Here is a 21,499-nt window from a genome sequence, read left to right as displayed (position 1 = left end):
GGCCTCTTTAGTTTCTTATTCAAAACTGTCTATTACACACCTGGTAGTATTGCACTGGACATTATCCTACAGCAAGATAAAGTTTGTCCGATTACACTGGTGAAAGGTCAAAGAATCAGGCCATATAACACAGCAAAAAATTCTTCAAACAGTAAATCCACCCTTTAAAAGCACAATAGCATTTATACTAATATTTAATCAAATGCCATTGTGCACCATAACTTAAACGTTACAAAAATAACAATTTTCAAAGAGGGTGTACTGCTTCTGAAAATGACCTAGGAAGGTCGAAACGTTGTTCTCTGCTTATCAATAAAAGTCTTAATACCCATACCAGCCGCACTGAGATACATTTTTCATTTCAGCTACGTTTTCATCTGCGAATCTAAAGCAGAATGTATGGATCTCAGGTTGAATGTAAAAAGTCAAGTTTTTACCATCTGACTGATGATAATCCATGTACTTACTGTCTAGAAATTTATATCAGGTTTAAATTGTACAAGCTCTGGTTATAACGTCAATAGTTGACCTTCCACGATCTTATTCAGAGTGTGTAATGTAAAAATCTATTGTCTGATAGTGCCCATAATTTTCATACTGCGTAACTGGAATTATGAACATGAGCTGCAGATTATTTCTGTGTTTATTTATTTTCCAATTTTATGACATCTCTGACAGTCTGATATAAGATGACACTGCCATAGGGCTCGGCATGGCCAAGTGTGTTAAGGCGTGCGACTCGTAATCTGAGGGTCGCGGGTTCGCATCCCTGTCGCGCTAAACATGCTCGCCCTTTCAGCCGTGGGGCGTTATAATGTGACGTTCAATCCCGCTATTCGTTGGTAAAATAGTAGCCTAAGAGTTGGCGGTAGATGGTGATGACTAGCTGCCTTCCCTCTAGTCTTACACTGATAAATTAGGGACGGCTAGCACAGATAGCCCTCGAGTACCTTTGTGCGAAATTCAAAAACAAAACAAACACTGCCATACAATTGACTGGAAACAGTAAAAAAACTGAAGTCACCTTTATAGCACCATATGATTATATGTAAAAAAAAAAAGAAAAGAGTGTTGTCTTTCCAGGATGAGTAGCAACCAAAACGGCTCGTCATTCTCATATCAGAATACTGCGAATTTTATTTGAGCTAGTCCTTATATATATCTTAATTGTGTATAAGAGCAAAACCTCAGGAACATGACAAATGACTAATAATTTTCTTTTGTGGCTTCTTCGCAGATTTCGAGAAATATTATTATCTGAAGAACACAGCAGCCCTCGCATTTATTTTTTCAAAATTTTTTCAATTGTGAGTTTCAAGTTCGTTACTTATTTTACTGTTTTCAGGATTGTTTGGTTACTGGAGGCTACCTAAAAATCTGGTTACATGTTTCGTCGCTAGAGGAGGTAGAGTAAGTGCATAACAGTTTTGAATATCGTTCAATTGATGTGTTTGTTATTATATTGTATATATGAAAATTGTTTTAAATTAACATTAGGGTATAGTGTGCTTTAAATATTTCACAGTAACTTGGTATTGTCGATAATTTATTGATGGCTCCATGAGTTTGGAACTGACTACGTAAGTCTTTTAGAACCACTCTTAGGTATTTGTAATAATTTGTATACGAAGATAAGTTCTGATAGTTTGATTAAATTTTCGAGAAAAAAAGTTTCGTTCACTTCTATAGCTTTAGTGATTTAAGCCTAAAGTTTGGTTATTTCTATTACTATTGGTTTACGTACAACAGAATAATATGAAATAATTGGCAAGTTGGATAAATAATTGACACATACTGAAATAGCGTTTAATTTTAATCTATCTAACATAGTGATAAAAGTAAAAGCAAAGTAATGTCGCATATTTAATAAAAATATAAATTTCAAACTGGAACCATCAGAATGGCTGAGATAAGAAAAAGTATATATACATAGTCTTGTTTCAAAGTGGTCTATAGGAGAGCTTCTACTAGAAGGTTGAACAGTGATTGGAGAAAATATTCTTCTTTTTTTTTTTCTCGAGGAAAAAGTAAGGTATGATCTTATTAAACTTATAAGATTATCTGATGGATCAGTAGGATAAAATCAGAAATTACTTTGTGCTGTATTCAGCAGGCAACAGAACAAGAGTATGCAAGTTAAAAGATTTAGAAAAGATTAGTTTGATATCATTTTAGATAGTTTTTTTTCTGATGGAGTCATTGGTATATGGAATAATCAATAATTGAAATGGTTAATTTAATTAAGTTTTGTAATTTCATTGTTTCAGAAATTTATTATGCTACATTGAACAAATTATGTTCATTTTTGAGTAGTTTACTTAGGAAGGACATTGGATTGTGGGAAAAGGTGTAGAGAAGGGCTACAAGAATGATACCTGGGATGGAAAGACTGTCATATGAGGATGAGTTGAGATCATTGAAATTGTTTTCTTTTGAGAAAATGAGAAGTGTTAGAAGAGAACTGATTAAGAGGTTTTAATATTCTTAAGGGAAGTGACGGTACTGATGGATCATTTTTTTGCACTTACTGGTGTGAACTGTAGAAAGGGGGACAAATCTTAGCAGGACAAGAGACATCAGCGAAGACAGATTTATTTTTCATAAGGGTAGTTAGCTTTGGAATGGGTTTCATTCAGATGCAGCTAATTTTAAGGAAGGTTAAGGGAATGCTTGATAAATATTTGATTCATGAGGGCTAGTTCTAAGTGTGTTTTTTTTTATTTTAAAGTTTAATTTAGTGGATGGGATGATGTAGATGAATCAACAGATCTCTTGTCCAAAAATATATTTATGTAATACACACACACAAAGTATTTATTTTAAAAGAGTCTAAGAGAATTTACTACTTCTTGAAAAAGAAAGAACAAGTCTAAATTTTTGATTTTTCAAGAATGGATGTACAGGGACAACTTTAAAAGATCAAATGATCCCTTGTCTGTATGTTACAAAATTTTCCAAGCATGACTCATATTTTAACTAAATAAAACTGCCCAGGTCCAGATTATTTTGAATAAGATTTAAGGAAATATTCCAACATTTATCAGGATATTTAATGATTAGATATAATTGAAGAATTATATCAGAATAAAATTGTTGGGTGAAATATTGCTTGGTGGAAGTTTTTTATCAAAAATTTAATTTAAGTGTGTTGTTATAAGATAATATTTGAGAAACATGAATTATATGGTATAAATGTGATCAGAATGGAACAATATAACCAGGTTTTTAGTGAAATAAGATCCATCTGAAGTAGGTAAAACTAAAACAGTGTCTTCTACACTTTCTATGTTTTTATATTATATTCATTAGGAAGGACTGATGATGTGGAAACTTTCACTAAATTAAAATGTAAAATTTGAGAGACAACAAGCTGACCTTGACCCTGTCATGGTTGTCCCAATCATTTCCCTGAAACATCCATCTGTCTATATTCAGCTCCAACTTCCTTAGTGCATGCCAACCACTCTCCTGAAATATCTCATTCCTACTGCATTTAGCTTGTATGAAACCCTGTTTAATAAATGAAATTGCATAATTTCCAAAACAATTTTGTTCTGCCATATCTTAACTTTTTGTTCTTTAGGCTTAATACTCTTACCATTAAAGGTGAAAAAGATGATGCATCAGTTCTATTCAATCCCTTTATAATTTTAAACAATTCATTCTAACAGTGCAGTGTTCTTAAATAATGGCTGAATAAACAACTCTAAATAGGAAGTAACTAGAGATCAACAGGAAGATGCAACTTCTTTTGAGTCATTCTAGGTATTTCTATAGATACAACCCAAAACCCTGTTGGCTTTCCCACAGGAAACAACACAAAGCCTGGAAGGCTCAAAAGATTAATTAACTAAACAACAAAATATTTTCTTTCATTATCAGGCAGTTGGTAACACTGTCCTTGTAGAGGTGGCTCACATTGTTCATAGAAATAGTATTTTAAATATCTCCTTAACAGGTCATCAGAACTTTACAATACTATACAGTGTTTCCTTTTATAACAATACCTATGTAATGACTGAGTTGCAAGCTCTGGGAGTGTCTATAACTATCACTGCAGAAAGTTTGAATTTCTATTTTCTATTTCTGTTTTATTACACAATAACTCAAAAACCAAGACAATAGTATAAGTCAGTTTCACAGTTACTGTTATTAATAACTAGTACAAATTTAAGAAAAATTTTAATTCTAGTGTAAATGGTGTTATTAACTCTTGAAGTTAGCTTTCTTAGAGAAATGTGTTCCATGAAAGAAAAACTTAATTACAGGGTGAAACATGAATTACTAGCCAATAACAGATAAAAAATACATGTTACATTTGGAACCTCATTTTATTGAGAATTTGGTTATAAATGCAACCTTCCTATGTCTACTGAAATATTGCATTAAAAAAAGAAGTAAATGAGAAAAGATTTTCAAAAAAGGAAGTAAATGTGTGGATGACTAATATCAATCATGCAAAAAACAGTGTAAACAAGATAGTAAGAATGGTATTTGTATCATCCTTGTATAGTAGTATAAGCACACAGTGTAGTAGAACATTAACAAAAGAAAATTAGGATACATCAAACTCGGTGATGATCGAGTATATTGCTATCTGTTAATTTTTTTCTGTGCTATTAGGTGTGGATGAAACAAATACCATCCCTACATTAACTTTTTTTGGGGAAAGTTTTTATTTACTTGTTACACTATTAAGCTGATTTCCATCAAGGTGGTAATTATAGTTTAAATTAGGTAGCTCACAATTCACAAGTGGGTGCGTGACTTGTTTATACAATATAATTCATTTCATTGATAGTGTCATGTAAAGTAACAGATTTGTCAAAAGTACTATTAAATTGATTAATTTCATGACAATTATCAACTAATTAAAATTTGTGTTTCTGGTTATTACTATTTTTAGTTATTCAAACTATCCAAGTTTTGTGACAATAATCAGAAAATAAAATGTAATCAATTAAAGAGCCCTGTGAATATTCATATTTATCAACTTTAACTAACTGTTCAGTTTAATTGAATACCTGAATAAATTCACCTTGTTTCTTCTCAACCAGTTTTTTTTCAGTTGATGCATGTAGTTACTTGACCATGCTCAGAAACGTGTAAATTATTTCATATTTGGTCATATTATAAAAATGCACTGAGCAGCATAATAATAGATCTGATGAAGTTCTTGTAGAATGTGGAGAAAATCAAAATTAAATTTATCTTTTTAACATGGTAGTGTTGTGTTGATTCTTGTAATGTATTATGGGGAAGGTTGGATCACTAATCTTAATGACAAAGATTTTAATCAACCTTTGTGTCATTTTTTGTCGTGATCAAAATACATGGAAAGGAACGTCTTTGTAACATTTTGTGTTCTATTCAGAAGCCAACTTCCAAATAAATGAATAGGAAATTACTGTAATTTTTAATAAATGAGGAATTTAATGCTTATAAGAATATACAATGTACACTTGGACAACTTAAATGGAAGATATAGAGATGTTTTGAGAAAACAAAAGAAGACAAGTTTAAGATACTGTATGTAAGATTCTGGCATGGTTTCAGTTGAGGCAGTAGTATTTTCCAATGGGGTAGTTTAGCTCAGGAAATAGTTTACCTTCAGGGATGGTGGAAGCTGCAACACTGAATGAGTTTAAGAGGAAACTGGATGAACATATTAGAGATTGCTATTGAATATAAGAAAATGGATGTTTATGTGTACTTTTAAGTGGGATGGTAGAAAATGGAATAGCCTTCTCCTTTTAGCCATTGGCCTCATTTTCTTTCTAACATTTGGTATGGTTTAATGAATCACTCCTTATTATTAAACTATAACTTTGTTATATGCCTCTGACATCATCCATTTCATGAAACAGCTTCCATAAATAGCAGCATGAGAAACAGTGTATATGTGGGCACAGTACTGAAATATAGAAAATGCTGGAATTGCTATATGTGTAAGTATGGTAATTGAAAGCTGTAATAACAGTTGCATGTTTTAGATATATAAAGTACCTGAAAATGCTCAGAAGTCTGACTCAGTATGTAAGGTACTCTTACACATGCTTTGGTCATGCTTATTAGTATAACTCATGAAAGTAAAAAGTACAAGTTTTTATCAGAAATAATTTTCTAATAAAAATTAATCTTATGAATAGGGAAAAAAATCAGTTTTAATGGAAAGTAGGGATTGTTGGTTATTCATAAAACTGCTACAAGAAGTCTCCAAAACAAAATAAATGCTGCAAAGAAAAATACACAAATAACTCCAATTTTATTCCTCAACATATAGCTGCACTATCACATGACACACAAAAGAAATAACTTTTCAGGTAGTCCTCATTCGTTCTTTCGGACTGAAGAATAGAGTATAGAATGAATTCCATTTGCAGTAACTTTTTTGTATTTGTTCAAGTCCAAAAATGAATTTACTGGCACTTTAATTCCATTATCTGGGATGCTGATTCAAACATACACTATTAAGGTAGATCTTTACTCAAAGAAGTTGACTCGTCAATTATTGATGAAATTCTACTTTTTGATTTAGTAATGATATTAATTAGTAATTTTTTTTTCATTTAATCGCTAGTGTGAATCAGTGTTAATACACGAGTTTGTTGAGTGAAGGATACAGCTCATATCAATTCCATTTAGTTTTTGTAAATCTATTTCAGATTTAGAAATTTAGAATTATGAAATGATTGGTTTTTCATTTGCTACCTTATATGCTTTGTGAACAATTCTTGAGGTAGTCACTTTTGTTTGGGATAATGCTTTAAAACGCACATTTTTGATGGTCTCTTTTTTGGCTTCAGCCAACAATGTTATCACAGACTTATGCCATGCAGTTTCCTTCTGAGTTTTTTGTTTAACAAAAAGCTAGAAGCTGTTGCTGTTGAAACTCGCCAAAATAAATTATTTCATTGTTAGCCCATTCTTTAGAAACTTTCATTCATGCCTTAGTTTCCACTCAAAGTTCCAATTTTATGGCAAGATGTACAGACAAGTTTTTTTATTTCTAATCAACCAATTGTGCTTCTTGTGAAAACATTTTTTTTATTAGCAGTCCAGCAGCTGGGACAGTGGATGAACCATGAACAGAAACTATCACTAACACAATTAATTTCTCTTCTTTGGTCATTTCCTCACTTAGTGTAACTTTTTTATTTGTGGAAGGTGAAAATAAACTTGTAATTTGTTTTATTTTTAACATTGGGGGTATTTTCTTAAAACGTGAGAAAAACAATATACACTCCTGGTCACAATAAAAGCAAAGCACAACAGAAGAGAAATGGGCACTTGCTCGAATTGGCATCACTACATTGACTGAGCATGTCAGACCAAAATGACTTATACCCAAGATCTACATGTGTTTATTTTTATCTTGACTGAGAAGGTGTGGTGCAATTAATGACATCCATTGTCTTTGTCTACTTTTTGACTTATTTAAAAGAATGTACAGTCCAGATCTGCATATCGGTCAACTCAGTGTGTTGTCACTTGTCTCTCAGTTCCAAGTGTTCTCTTTGAATTTAGTATTGCATCCACTCAGAGTGGTTCTTCACCTGATTGAAACCTATCAATCAAAGTGAGGCCACTGCTGCACCATGTCTTTTAGGTGTTAAGCCAGGTGACCATGAATATTTCCTATTAATGACACACTAGTTCTACCAGATGCTTCATACCTCCTACTGTAATGATGATCATACTTTTAGACAAACAGTATGTTTTCACACTCCTTTAAACTTTGTCATTTGTAATACTTCTTATTCAGTGTCTCTTTTGTTTTCTTGTGAACAAAAGATTTGTTAAAAGAGAAAAATTTATGCATTAATTTACATTACTTTTACAAGGTCTGTCACTTTTCCCTCCATTTTATAACATGAAAAATGGTACTGGTATGTCATACTAGTGCATAACATCTCAAAAATCCCTGTTTCAAATTTATTGCAATTATATGAATAACCAATGATCTGTACTTTCTGTTGATAAAAACAAAAAATTCTGTCTATTAAAACATATAGCAAGAAATAATTTCATAAAATATAAAATAGCAACCTTATGATACTCTTTATTTTTAAAGTTATTAAAAACCAGTTGCAAATACAAGTGAAACCTACTGATATGATGCAGTTTCAAAACTAAAACGTATAATAAATGTAAGAAGTTAAATAAGTTTGTTTTTTGTGGGGATGTTTATCATGTTACTTGGAAAGAAATTTCCTGTAGGTTTGTAAACCCAGTAGCAAGAATGTTATAGATAATGACATTAGTTGATGTTGGCTGTCATTTAAGGGTTAATTGTAGTAGATGCCTGAAATGTTTTTTAGTAATGTACACAATGACACATATTAATGGCAGGAGATATTTAGAGCAATTTTTAAAATTATTAAATACAAAGAACTATAAATATTTTCATTCTGAAAATTGGTTATTTCAGAAACTCGCAATGAAAAAAGATGCCCCAAGACGGTATAACAGGGAAACCTCCAAAGAGTAAACGGAAGAAGAATTTGGCTCGGTTAAGAAGCAACCCAGATTCAGATTTTCAAGTGTCGTATACTCGTGGTGATGATAGTGACCCTGTATTGCCTAGTAGTTTTAGGTAAGTAGCATATATTACTCTGTTATCTGTTGTTGGGATCATGTTGTTGATGCAAGAGTATCACTTCAGTATGACTTTATGCTGTAGTGCTTTCCTTTGACTTCTAAATTCTAGTCTTTTTTTCTTCAAATTTAGGTGCCAGATCCATTGTATGTCTGTCATAGGCTTAGGTTTTCCTAGTTTTGTCTTACACACACTATCCTTTTGCATTGTAATTCACCATTCTCTTGTAGGTTTTTCAGTGGATGCTCATTCACTTATCTTTTCTTCAGTAGTGTGTTTATCTTTCAAATCATTTTCACTTTTTGTACAGTTTGATCTTTTGCTAGAGGTGGTTGGGATGTGATGCCTTTATTACTTAACTGCTTTTTCCTCCCTTATATCTCTTATACCTTCTGGCTTCGTTCATCTGCTTGTATGATTTTACTGGTATGCTTGTATCTGTGATGTCATATTTTGGCATCTTATGCCATTTTTATGCCTTATTCTCACTGGTTTCTCATCTCTTCGGTATTCCTTTGCCTGTCTCTTAACCTTCTGCTTCTCTTTCTGTCACTACTTATCATTTCTCTTCCCATCCATCCTTCCACTTGTAGACTTTGGCACTGTCAGCCTTGACTGTGTTTCACAAGTCTACTAGAGGGTTCCATGCAGTATCTTGCTTTATAAATAAGGCCCATACTAGACCATATGAACTTAAGGACTACCATGAGTAAAGCACTGTTAGGATCACTGTCTCTCTCTCTGGTCCTAGTTGAATTAACTGGGACAGATCTGGTTTTTAAGATAGGATTTTTTGGTCACCATTTGCACTGTTTTATGGTGTTGTATTCTTCCATCCCACCCACTTTTTTGTTCTCTCCCTCTTCAAGTGAAGGCTTTCTCCTGAGTGTGACCACTGGTAGGATGGTAGTGTTCTGTTGGTGAAGATGGCAAGTTTTCTTCTCCTACCACAGACCAGAAGACAAATTCCCAGTGCTGCTTGATTTTAGGCAGGATGAATACATCACATGCATTTCAACCCCTCTGGCTCACTTTGCCCCATCCTACCACTGTCCACATGTTAGTTTCTGGTCAGTCTGGTGTTGAATTGGTGTTAGACCAGCCAACATAAGTCCTTATATAGGTGGTTTGTAGGGGCTCTCTTTCTATTATAGAATGGATGCGAAATTACTTACACTGCTTTGTTTTAAACTGAGGTTGACTTGTCACATTTCTGTTCCCCTTTTTTTAACCATTATCTGAATGTTGAGTTCATGGGTAGCCTAGTGCTGGTTGTGAACTGGGTATGTACATGTGACCTGTCTGAGTTGTTGGAACTGAAGTTTCTTCTCCCTTTGGCTTCCTAGGCTTGAGGTGAAGATGGCTGACAACCTCATCCTATAGTGGACTAGCAGACAAGTGCTGATACCACCTGGTTTTGGACCACTATTTATGGCCCTATGAGCCTTATCTACTCTACCCCATCAGGTGTATCATATTACTGATTGGACTGGTACAATTTTTGCTCAATTTCATGACACATTATCTTTACAATGGATGAAGAGTATATTTGATACAGACCTTGTATACATTAGGGTATCTTGCTTCATGGGTTTTCTTCACATGCCTTTTGAAAAATGCTCATTTAGGTAACTTCTACACCAGTCCTTCCACTTTTTCAGTGTGCAATTTTAAGTATTTTGTGAGTAGATGTAAGGTATTGTATTGAAAGTTAACATTTTCTTACACTGAATGTATAATTCCAATAAATACTTACCTCCTCTCACATTTCTCAACCATCCTTCCCACTTCCAGTGTTTTTTGGTCTAAACTTTAAGTGATGATTGTGCTCTATAGTATAGAGCAATCAGTTGTGTTAGGAGGGTTGTCTCATACTCATTTTCATATTACAGTGTAGTATGTCAAATGTAAACTTCTAATGTTAGATGGGAGTTTTAAGGCTAGTGAGGAGCAAACTTTGTGCTCATAGAGGGCAGCACAAATCAATGCATATGGAGGTAATTATCTATTGGAAATAAATTTTAAGTGTAGGAAAATGTTAATTATGCATGTGAATAAAATAATAGTTTTCAGCGATGACGAGAAAACCCACTTGTAGAGAAAAATATATATGTAAAAACGACTGGTTTGGGTTGAGAAAATTTTTTGTGTAGAGGAGCGAACAACATTTCAAATAATAGTTTATATCTTCAAAATAATAATAATGTTGATAATCTAAAAGTTTGCTTATTCAAGTAAAACTATATCAGAACACCATCATCAGTTCATTAAACATTGATATGCATATTTAAATGTGTATCATATTTTACAAAATAATGTCAAACAATTTTGAGTTTAAACTGAAACAAACTGAACCAACAGTGATAAATAAACTATACACATTAACAAGTGAATTACTAAAATTATAAGAATTAGAATAGAATGTTATATTTACAGATATGTTTATACTTCCATCTTTATTATATGAATACATCCAAAAAGCAATGCCTAAAAATGTATTTTAACCATTATCAAAATATACAGACTTTGGCAAAATTAAAGCATGTTAAAATTTTAACAATTACATCTCAATTGTATAATTGAGAAAGATGTGAGGTTTCTGATGCTTTTTTTTCAGTTATTTTATTCTGATTCAGCAAGTTAAATACTTAAGATGGATATGCTGTTGTGAACATAAAGGATGCAAATAACCATAACAGAATTATTTTTGTGTTTATAGATGAGTTGAAGCTAATAGTTTTGAAGTTCAAAAATACAGAAACCGGTACTGATGCAATTTGTAATATGTTGAAAGAGGACTATTGATTTTGTCGAGTACATGTAAAACATCTTAGCAAAACGTATAGAATATAAGATAACATTATTTGTACTGGAGAATGTACAGTATCACAAAGAAGAGATGACTTCATTTAACTTGTTTTTCTTTACACTTATTGTAGTTTCATATTTTTTCTCTAGCATAAAATAATGTATCTTGTATATATGTATATGCATATGTTTCTCAATGTTAATTTATTGATATCTGTTACATAATTGTATTTATAGTTTGTTTTTATGGGGAGGCATCTTATGTTATTTCTAAGATGGGTATTACACATATATAAGATTCTGCTTGAATAAAGAATAGAGCAATAAATAATTGATAGAGACACATGTAAGTATTTCAGAAAATTAAATTAAAAGAGAATTGTAAATGAATGGGTTGATGACATTGCTCATAGTTTGGAACAGTAATCATTATTTAGTCATATTATAGATTTAGTTACTGAATGTGAACTTCTATATTTTGTGTAAACTGTGTGTCTGTATATATATGTTAATGTTTTGCACCATATCAAAAACAACTTTTTTGTAAATTAGCAGCTCTTTTGTTGTGAGTAAATGCTGTTACTGCGTGGATTCTGTTAGTTTCTATTTTTATGCTTTTTCTAAATGAGAAATATTGATCATATTAATAACGTAATTTCTTTTTTTAAAGTCAGGGCTTGTAACATAAAAAAACTTAAAGGAGAAAGAGAGTGTTGAGTGTGGGATATAATGATAAAGAGAAAGGGTAGAGGCTAATTCTCGCTTTCCATTTTTGTCAGTTTTTAAATTTAAATTTTCTTTTTAACACTTTTGATAATATGAAGTAATGCTGGAATGGCATGTATCAGGACTAAATTTTGACATTGGTATTTTGTAGGTAGTTTGATGTCACTGAAAATTGATTTGGGGGAAGGAGGGGGAGTGAGAGTAGGTAACAGCCCTTTCTGATGCAAAGTATTTGTACACCAGTTCATAAAGCTATGATCAGATTGAGGGTTTAGAATTTTTAACATGGAGGTGCCTCTTGTACCAAATGACATTTGAACACAGAAAAATATGGAACAACTTGGGGCATCAGAACCATTTAGGAAGAGACCTGTGACAAGATGTAACCCAGCCATGCCAAACAAAATGAGTGCCTTGTGACCAATAAAAAATCCATTAACACCAAACCTAGTGACAGAATGACACTAGTGACATGTACCCTAAGCAACAGTTTGTGGCATTAAACAAGATGTCCATCTGGAAAAGTGATTTATACATATGTTGTAGAATGAAATGGGTATTTGTACTATTCCATATGAAGATATATTGGTCAAATCACTGAAAGCAATGCCTGTAGACTTGTGATTGGACTGTTAAAACAATGTTGGGAAACAAATTGTCATCTTGGTACACTAGATGGAATATGGAAAGCAACAAGAAGTGACATGCTTTTGGCATGACAGTTGTATGACAGTCTTTCATGATGGAATCTAGACTGTAGGGCTATTGTCAAAACAGTTGTCAGACACATCTTAACCAGACATGGTGACATGGACTCTAGTAACAGATGATGTGCTTGCTTACAGCATTATATGCAAATGTCACTATCACTAAACCAAATCAAAAGTATAAAAAGAGATTCATGACTTCAGAAATGAAGAATGTGCAATGAGATTTATGTATTTCATGATAAAGGTGCTAGAGCTGTTTACTACCATTGTTAATTTTGAACTTCTGACCAGAGTATATACAGCCAGTCAAAAGTATTCTAACACCTACCATCTCTGCTGAAGGACTGACTCCTTCCTGGCATTGCACCAGAAATGTTGCAGAAGAAAAACAACTTAAATAAGGTGGACAGTAGTACATAAATCATAGAAGAAATTGATAAAAGAAAATGTATGTTATAGAATTGCATATAATTGACTTCATTCCTGAAGGCTAAATCTTCAGTGAAACATTAACTCTTATGCTTTATATCTGTTCTCTAACACTAATAGGTTTTTGACAAACAAAGAGCATTTCTAATTGTTAGACATCCATTGAAAGAAACTAAAACTTAGATTGAACTCTTCTTGTGTGTTTGATGCATAAATCTATTCTCAAATTTCAGAATTTGAAAAATTGCAATATCATGTATATGAAAATGAAAGAAAATATGTATGTATGCATTATATTTACCTCAGGTTATTCATGGTTGAAAGATTTACTTCTCTTAGATATTTCTTAATCTTTCCTTTAATCCTTAAACATGGTGAGTGACTTCCAGGTTGATGCAATAGTAATCACTCTGTATGTTGCACAGATTTGCTTTTGATGTTATATTATTGGTCAGGGTTGGGAGAAAATGTGAGGAGAATGTTGTTCTTAATATAGACCTTTCTGGGTGATCTCAGTGATGGTTTAATTAAATTTGAGTTTATTGGCTGCTAAGATTTTCTTTTTTCAAGGATTAGATGAAATAAGCTAAAGAATTAGTCACATTAAACTAGTATGTATCAAGTGGTAAAATCATTTATGAGGTTATTTATTTCTGTGTGATTCTTTTGCAATTTTTTATTAACTTCAAGAAATGATAGGACTTTAATTAGAACCACACTTCATTTCCTAGCTGGATTTGCAACATGAGCAAATGGACTCTTATGTTGTTAGTTATATTCAAAGCATTATAGAGAATAAATCTTGAGTAATTTGATTTATCAGTGTAACTTCCTGTTTATTTAACAGCATGATTAAGTTAAAATGTATTTTAATTTTTGTCATTATTGGATGAGATGATATTAACTTTTTCCATACCAATTAAACAACATTATAACATTTTTTTGCATAATGGTTTACCTGCTTTAATTTGTCTATGCTATTAAGTTATTGGATAATTTATTTTTGCAATAGAATTTACCTCAAAATCAGATTTTCATGGCATTACTTATCCAAAAAATGGTGTCTGAGAGTAAAGAATATACCATGTCATTCAGATGGAGATGAAAATTGAAAACGTTTTATCATTTTGGTCCAAACCTCCTTCACATGAAGCATTAATTAGTATATAATTGACGCTTGAAACTGTTAGTACTTAGTACTGTTAGAGAAATTCAATAATACTTCATTTATTAACAACTTGTCTGTTTATTTTAAGTTTAGTAAAAAAGAAAAGGTTTGTGTAAGTGTTATAAAGAATAATGAGAAAAATAATTATAATACAGTTAGTTTAAAATGATAACATCACTTCAAATAGTTGAATGAAAACTTAATGAATAAACAGTATTATATACTAATGATGAGAAAACACCTCGGAAATAATACTAATATAACACTTTTGATAAAGACTGACCTGTACTTGCATAATGTTAATTAGTATTGGAATGCAGAAATATAGACACAATTATAATGATGATAGACAGATGTTTAGTTCTATGTGCTTTCAAAGGATTGCACTATAATTAATTGAACTAGAGAAGATATACAGTTTTCAGTGTATGTCACAGTTTAAGGTTTATAATTATTAGGATATTAAACATATTTTAACGTTTTATTTTATCTGCAAGCATGCTTCTTTTGGGTTATTATAAGAATTACTATGAGAAGCATTAGTTTTAAAGTTTCAAGCTGCCCATTATTGTAAATTTGTCATTTATATTGGTTAGTAACTTCTAGATAATAAGTAACACATCAGAATGTGCTCAAGAAACTTGCAGGAAATATATTAAGAGAATAATGCCTAAGAAAATTAAAATGTATTTTAATTATTCACTTGTCATGAAAATTGTGTATTCATATATAATATAATTCAGTTAGCAACAACACTTCTTTAATAATTGCAATGCATTTCATATGTTGAAACTGATTTTAAGGTGATTGTTCATATTTTGCACAACACCCATCTTTGATAATATAACAGTTGATGATGATGCAACCTTTCAAGTAATGCCAAGTCATTGGTTTTTCACAAGCCATCTCAGTGGTGTGATCTGCATATATTTGTTTTATATATAAATCAGTAAAATGTGGTTCCTGTTGTTTGAACCAAACTTATAAATATGCTTCAGTTTCTGACAAAATACTTCAAGATGCTCATTCTTGTCACATTGTAATAAAACCATTTAGTATGAAGATCAGCTAAGATTAAGAAATTTAGTTTATTACATCAAGTATGACAAGAAAATAGTTTCCATTATTATTAAGGCTGTTTGTCAGAAGAAAAACTTAATATATGATAAAATTTCAATTTATCTAAATCTTGAAAGCTGTTCAAGTATGTTCAACATAGGTAGAAAAATTGTCACGTAAATTGTCATGTCTGTGTGATTGAATAAAGGAATAAATTAGTGGTTTGCTAGAGAGAAATTAACTGATACAGTCTTAATAATGTATAAGATATATCCATAAGCACACAATTTCTTAGTACTGGTTCTCATTTTACTGGAATAACAGGCAGTTACACATTTATTAAATAGGTTTGAGATAAATAGTTAAGTGCTTAGAATATGAGTGTATTAAGAAAAAATGTGATATTAATGTTTTATGTGTGGAGTAATTGGAATACTATTTACACATTTTCTAGGAAACTAGTTTTGTGTTGTTATTTTAAAGGTTTAAGAAAATTTTAGTGAGTGTATGCTGAAGTGTTTTATCTGAAACAATTGTTTAGATTTCACTTATTATGCACACAAATGTGATCTTTTTTTTTTTTTTAAATGGACAATGGGAATTAATTGTATAGAATTAATCCTGTAGTAACTCTAAAATTTGCAAGAAAATTTCAAGTCCATGATGCTGGTATTCCATGAATGTGTAGAGACTTGATTGAGCTTTTAAGAATAGCATTTAAGTTTTTTGTTTTCTTGTAACTGCTGCTGCTTCTATTGTCAGTTGTCTAATGATCGTAATTACATGCTTTTGTGTGATACCACATTTTTTTCCATTCTACCTTCTGTTTATGTGAAACAACTATGTTAAAGAATGAAAGAAACCAGGACAACATATGTGGTTGAGAACTGCAAATACCATCCAACCTATCTTTGTCACCCTTAGGATGAATAATAATTTTGAGCAAACTGACATAAATTTTTAGTATTCATTTGAGGGATATCATTGATATTATAAAAAAAAAAAATGCATGTGAGGCGATAAATTGTGTTTGTGACAAAATGAAGAAGAATATGATATTAGTGACTAGTTGGCAGTCTACTATTATAAATAAACCTTTCCACAACTTAGAACATGGATCTATCTTTATTTGTAATGCTTTTTTTTATAATTTAAGTCTAGATTTTTGTATTTAATTAGTTCTGGATAAACAGGATGTATTAACCTTTACCTGCTATACTCTTCTGGTACTTTACCATTTTTTTTGGATAGTTTACAAAGTAAGTCTTAATAAGACATTGGCATTGCTTGCTATGCCTGAAGGTAAATTGGAAACTCTGGTTTTCCTCTTCTGCTAATGATGCTTATCTGGTTACATGGAATTCTGCAGTTTTTTCATGATCTTAGGATTGAATATACTTTTAAGCAAAGTTAACTTTACAACTGATGTCATTTGGGAAGGTTTACATATTGTGGTAATGAGGATAAAGAAAACAGTATTTTATAGATCAGTTATTCTAAGTTGAATTGTTTTCACCATTACTTCCTGTGGAAATTCTGTTTTGAAATAAGTCTATTAGTATTCTACAGAGATGGCCAAACAAGACAGAATTTTTGAAATAATAAAACAACTAAGGAAGAAGAACAGACACCAAGTGGGACCTTTGATAGTGCAATCACTAAGTATTAAAACCTAAAGAGAAACAGACCAATTGACATAATTATCTTTGTTTGTGATAACTGGTAAAACTTGGTAAGATATGAATGTAGTCTATAGGTTTGTGTGCACTTATGTAAATTAATTTCTTGTGACTTAAAATAATATTGGTAAATCAAAAGAATTTTAGTAAATATTGTCTTTACTTATTTCATGTATTCTCTTGTAAAGATCATGTTAATCACAATTTAAATTACATAGTGTATTAGTCTACTGTTTTACTATTAAACATTAGGCATATAATGGTTTATGAGTTTAAAAAAAGCAATAGTACAGCAGAAACTAAATGAAACATTTAAGGTGTTTATGGTATGCAGTCTCTCAATGAAAAAAATGTCAAAGGTGGTTTCAGAAGTTTAGTTGACTACAGATTAAGTGATGTGCCATATTCAGGTTGTCCTGTTGAGTTTAATGATGACTTGCTGCTGGCTGTACTTGATGAAGACTGTGCTGTAACAGTTGAAGAACTAACACAGAAGCTTAATTCAACCCATTCAACAGTTCATATGCAACAGCTTGAAAAGGTGTTAAAACTTGGAAAATGGGTCCCCCATGCTTTGACAGAAGCCAACCTTAGAGTAAGAGTAGACATTTGCACTTTTCTGCATTCTCATGAATGTAACTCACCTTTTTTGGACAGGTTAGTGACTGGAGATGAAAAATGGATATTTTATTTTAAAACAAAAAGTTAAGTCCTGCAGACAATGGCTCAGTGCAGGTAAACTGGCAAAAGCACAGCCCAAAGTGGACCTCCACCAAAGAAAGTCCTGTTAAGCATTTGGTGGGATATTGTTGGTGTGATCCACTTTGAGTTGCTGCCACTCAATGTAAAGATTACAACAGATTTCTATTGTCAACAGTTAGAGCACTTAAATGTGTTACTGAAAGAAAATAGGCCTACTTTGATCAATCGTAAAGGTGTTGTGTTACACCAGCAGTGCATTATTCTCCATACAGCAAGGATCACATGTGCAAAGATTGAAGAGCTAAACTGGGAAAAATTTCCACATCCTCCTTATTCTCCAGACCTTGCCCCATCTGATTATCATCTATTCCAAAGTTTGCAGAACTATCTTGATGGAAAAGAGCTTGGAACACATGATGATGTCAAAACTACCCGTTCTACATTCTTTTCCTCCAAACCCCAAGAATTTTATAGAAGTGACATTCAGAAGCTTGTGAATCATCAGTAGAAAGTAATTAATAATAATAGAACATACATTATTTATTAAATAATATTAAAAGCATTTGAAATCCTTTCTCTCTTTCTGAACCTAAAATCAGACATTATTTAAGGGATGACCTGATATTTAGGCTTAGTCAATACCAAAAATACTAGAATTAATTTACAGTTGTACCTTGCTGTAAACATGTTATAAGTGAGACTGTAAACAGTTAGGAATGTGTATTGAGATAGGACTATCTGTTGAACAGTAGAACTTAGTAATTTGTTACAATTTTCCTGCTTTTGTCAGGATTTAATTATTTGTACATATGTTTCCTGATGAGTCTCATTAAATCTCTTATTAATTAAAATACTCAAATGATGGACAATTTAAACACATTGAGCATTCAAGTGTTTTAATTATTTATTTCACAAATTCCTTGAATTTTTAGGATTTCCAAATCAAGTTCTTATTTCTCAACAAGTGTGTACTATAGCCAAGTAACTACTACAACAAAATACCATTTGAAAGTCAGGACACATCTTTTGTATGGGTTTAAGAAAGCATTTTTCTATAATTTTTAACCTACCCAGTTGGGTACTGTGTTGTTGGTGTATTTATTGTAGTTCTATGATTTACTTCATTAATCATTTCATCATAACAATGGATGGGACTTTTGTTTGTGTTTATTGCTTTAAATCCTACTTGCATTATTTGAATAGATTAGTTGGAAGGGGGGAATTATGTCACATTTTTATCTGATTAATTAAATTTATGATGGTGAGTTTCAAGTTACGATGTTTAGTTTTTCATTTTAACTGGAATCTAACTCGAGAAAACATGAGTTATGTTTTCAAATAAAATTTACAAGACACTGTCAGAAGTGTTGTGAATGAGGAATTTTTCAAAACATTATTATACACAAAGTAGCTTCATGTAGTGTTCGCAAAGCTGACTGTTACATTCATTGTTATCCAATGTTTATTTAAGTAAAAATGTGGCTGACCAAATTTCCATTCCTTTTTTTAATTATATACGTTGTGACTTGATTGCTATGGAAGTGTATGTGTGGATGACCAGACTTAAGATATTTTGTAAAACGATTTTCTGTGTCGCGTCATTTTTCACATCCACATTTAGGCAGATATATGTGAAGTAAAAGTGCGCAGTAATCTAGTTACTACTGGTACCACGGGCTAGAAAAACGCACCGTAATTCATAATTTTAGCTGTAGAAATAACGATGCGTTGGAAGATAAATAACAGATCCGTTGTTCCAGTGCACATACACGTTTCTGATTGCAATTATACCTGTAGCCTGGGTCTTGGTGTTGTGCGAACTAAAAACTTCGGATGACTCTCACGAGACCAGGTGGATCACGTGCTGCTAAATTGTACGTTTCCGTGTCAGGTATACGATGAGGGCTCGACAGGTGTATTCGACCCGTACTTGTGTCCCTCGGCAATAACAAACACAACAAAAGCATGCTTCCATTTTCGAATCGTTTATTATGTGTTCGCTCTTGTTGTTATTGTTTTTTAACATTGACTGGTAATCTAGGTAGTTTTTTTTTTTTGTTCGCGTCGTAAGTTATATATAGTTGGTGCAGGTGATTCAATATAAGTTTGAGAAAATGAGTGAAGAAGCTCTCACTGAACCTCTTTCCCTGTTACTTGCTTCTCTTCAATCTAGGGGTCGTCTCTACGAATTGTTTGGGCAGATCGAGAAAGAGTTTGAAACACTGTATGCAGAAAACCTCACTTGTAAGTATTTTGGATACAGCATATTTTCATCGCAATTATTCAGATAATAAGGCACGGTTAATTAGTATTATGCCAAGAAGTTCACATCTCTTTTCCTAAATATAAATATAAAAGTCATTAGTTGTAGTTTTGCGGTTATGTGTGTATGTATTCAGTGTGGTCGAAATGTATGTGAATATATATTAATTGGAACAGTCTTTTGTTTAAATTGTGACTTTTAAAATAATATTTTAGATTTTTCAGTTGTTAATTTTTTCAGGCATTTATTGTAAAACATTTCCAATAAAACTCAAAAGTTCTGGAGATATGTTGGTAAATTCCTTTTGTAACAGCGAAATGACACCCCAATAAATGTCAGTTCGGTTCACTGTATACATAGATAACAGAATTTTGTTAGTGAAGAATGAAGGTGTGCAGTTCCTGCCTTAGACTACAGTGCGTTGACTGTTTTTTTTTGTTGTAGTAACACGGGTTAAGAAGTTGTTTTTTTATTATTATTATTGATCGAAATACATCGTATGCTATGATAGTTCGTTATAGAAGTAATTCGAGATGAGCGCGAGATCTGAAATGGAACTAAGTACGTGTAAAACCTTGTAACTCAGCACTTTGCATCGTGTGCCAGTAACTAGCTGTTCATTCGTAATATAGCTCGTTACTGTTATAAACGTGTAACTTGAAATAAAATGTTATATAACTAACCCTGTGTGTGTATGGTAGACATTACTGAAAATGGTAGATTCAAACCTTGTTGAATGTAATTAAAACTGGTTACCGATTTGTGCAAGTTAATCGGACTGCATCCTATTATTTCTTCGTCTTCTCCATGATACAACTTCGTTTATAATTTATGATACTTAACATCCAGTATCAGTGATACATTATACATGTGTATGAAAAGTTGTATCTACCTTTAGCTTTTTGTGTTTTTGTAAGCTCTTCACTTTTGAGAATGAATACAAGTTTTTCGTCAAGAATGCAGTAACACAGAAAATTCCATTTTAATTTTCTGGAAACAGATGAAGACTATAAACATCGTAATCAGTTTGAGCCCTTCAGTAGTAAACACAGCGACATGTCTGCAGATTTATAACGCTAGAAACCGGGTTTTGATATTTGTAGTGGGCAGAGCACAGATGACCCGTTGTATAGTTTTGTGCATTATTTCAAAAATAAACAAATATTAAGTTGTCTTCTCCCCGTGTCTGCTAACTCTTGTAGTAAAGTTCATAGGTACAAAAGATTTCTAATAATCCATATGGAACTTTATGTTGGGTAATATTACAAATATTCACTAATTACCTTTTCGAAATACTAAAGTATAGTACAATCGCTTCTAACATACAAAAACGTAGAATAACAATAATTGGTAACT

The 21,499-nt window shown here is 32.0% G+C and overlaps 1 protein-coding gene across 4 annotated transcripts in view; it reads left to right on the top strand.

The window, feature by feature from the left end:
* Positions 1 to 1,290: 1,290 nt before the first annotated feature.
* The window catches only part of LOC143232059 (WD repeat-containing protein 37-like), a 59,769-nt gene continuing 39,560 nt past the window's right edge, over positions 1,291 to 21,499 (top strand). Inside the window, exons 1-4 of one of the 4 annotated variants that reach the window (XM_076467087.1) lie at positions 1,474 to 1,580; positions 5,868 to 5,948; positions 8,432 to 8,596; positions 20,054 to 20,124. In XM_076467087.1, the coding sequence (XP_076323202.1) occupies positions 8,451 to 8,596; positions 20,054 to 20,124 (217 nt within the window). In that variant the 5' untranslated portion in view covers positions 1,474 to 1,580; positions 5,868 to 5,948; positions 8,432 to 8,450. Of the gene's footprint in view, positions 1,581 to 1,684; positions 2,033 to 5,867; positions 5,949 to 8,431; positions 8,597 to 20,053; positions 20,125 to 21,499 lie in introns of those variants that run through there. The other 3 variants (XM_076467090.1, XM_076467086.1, XM_076467089.1) reach the window with 3 other exon arrangements.

Source organism: Tachypleus tridentatus, chromosome 11, assembly GCF_004210375.1.
Source record: "Tachypleus tridentatus isolate NWPU-2018 chromosome 11, ASM421037v1, whole genome shotgun sequence".
Lineage (NCBI taxonomy): Eukaryota > Metazoa > Arthropoda > Merostomata > Xiphosura > Limulidae > Tachypleus > Tachypleus tridentatus.
Note: the sequence above shows the minus strand (reverse complement) of the source record. Positions and strands in the feature narration are given on the sequence as shown.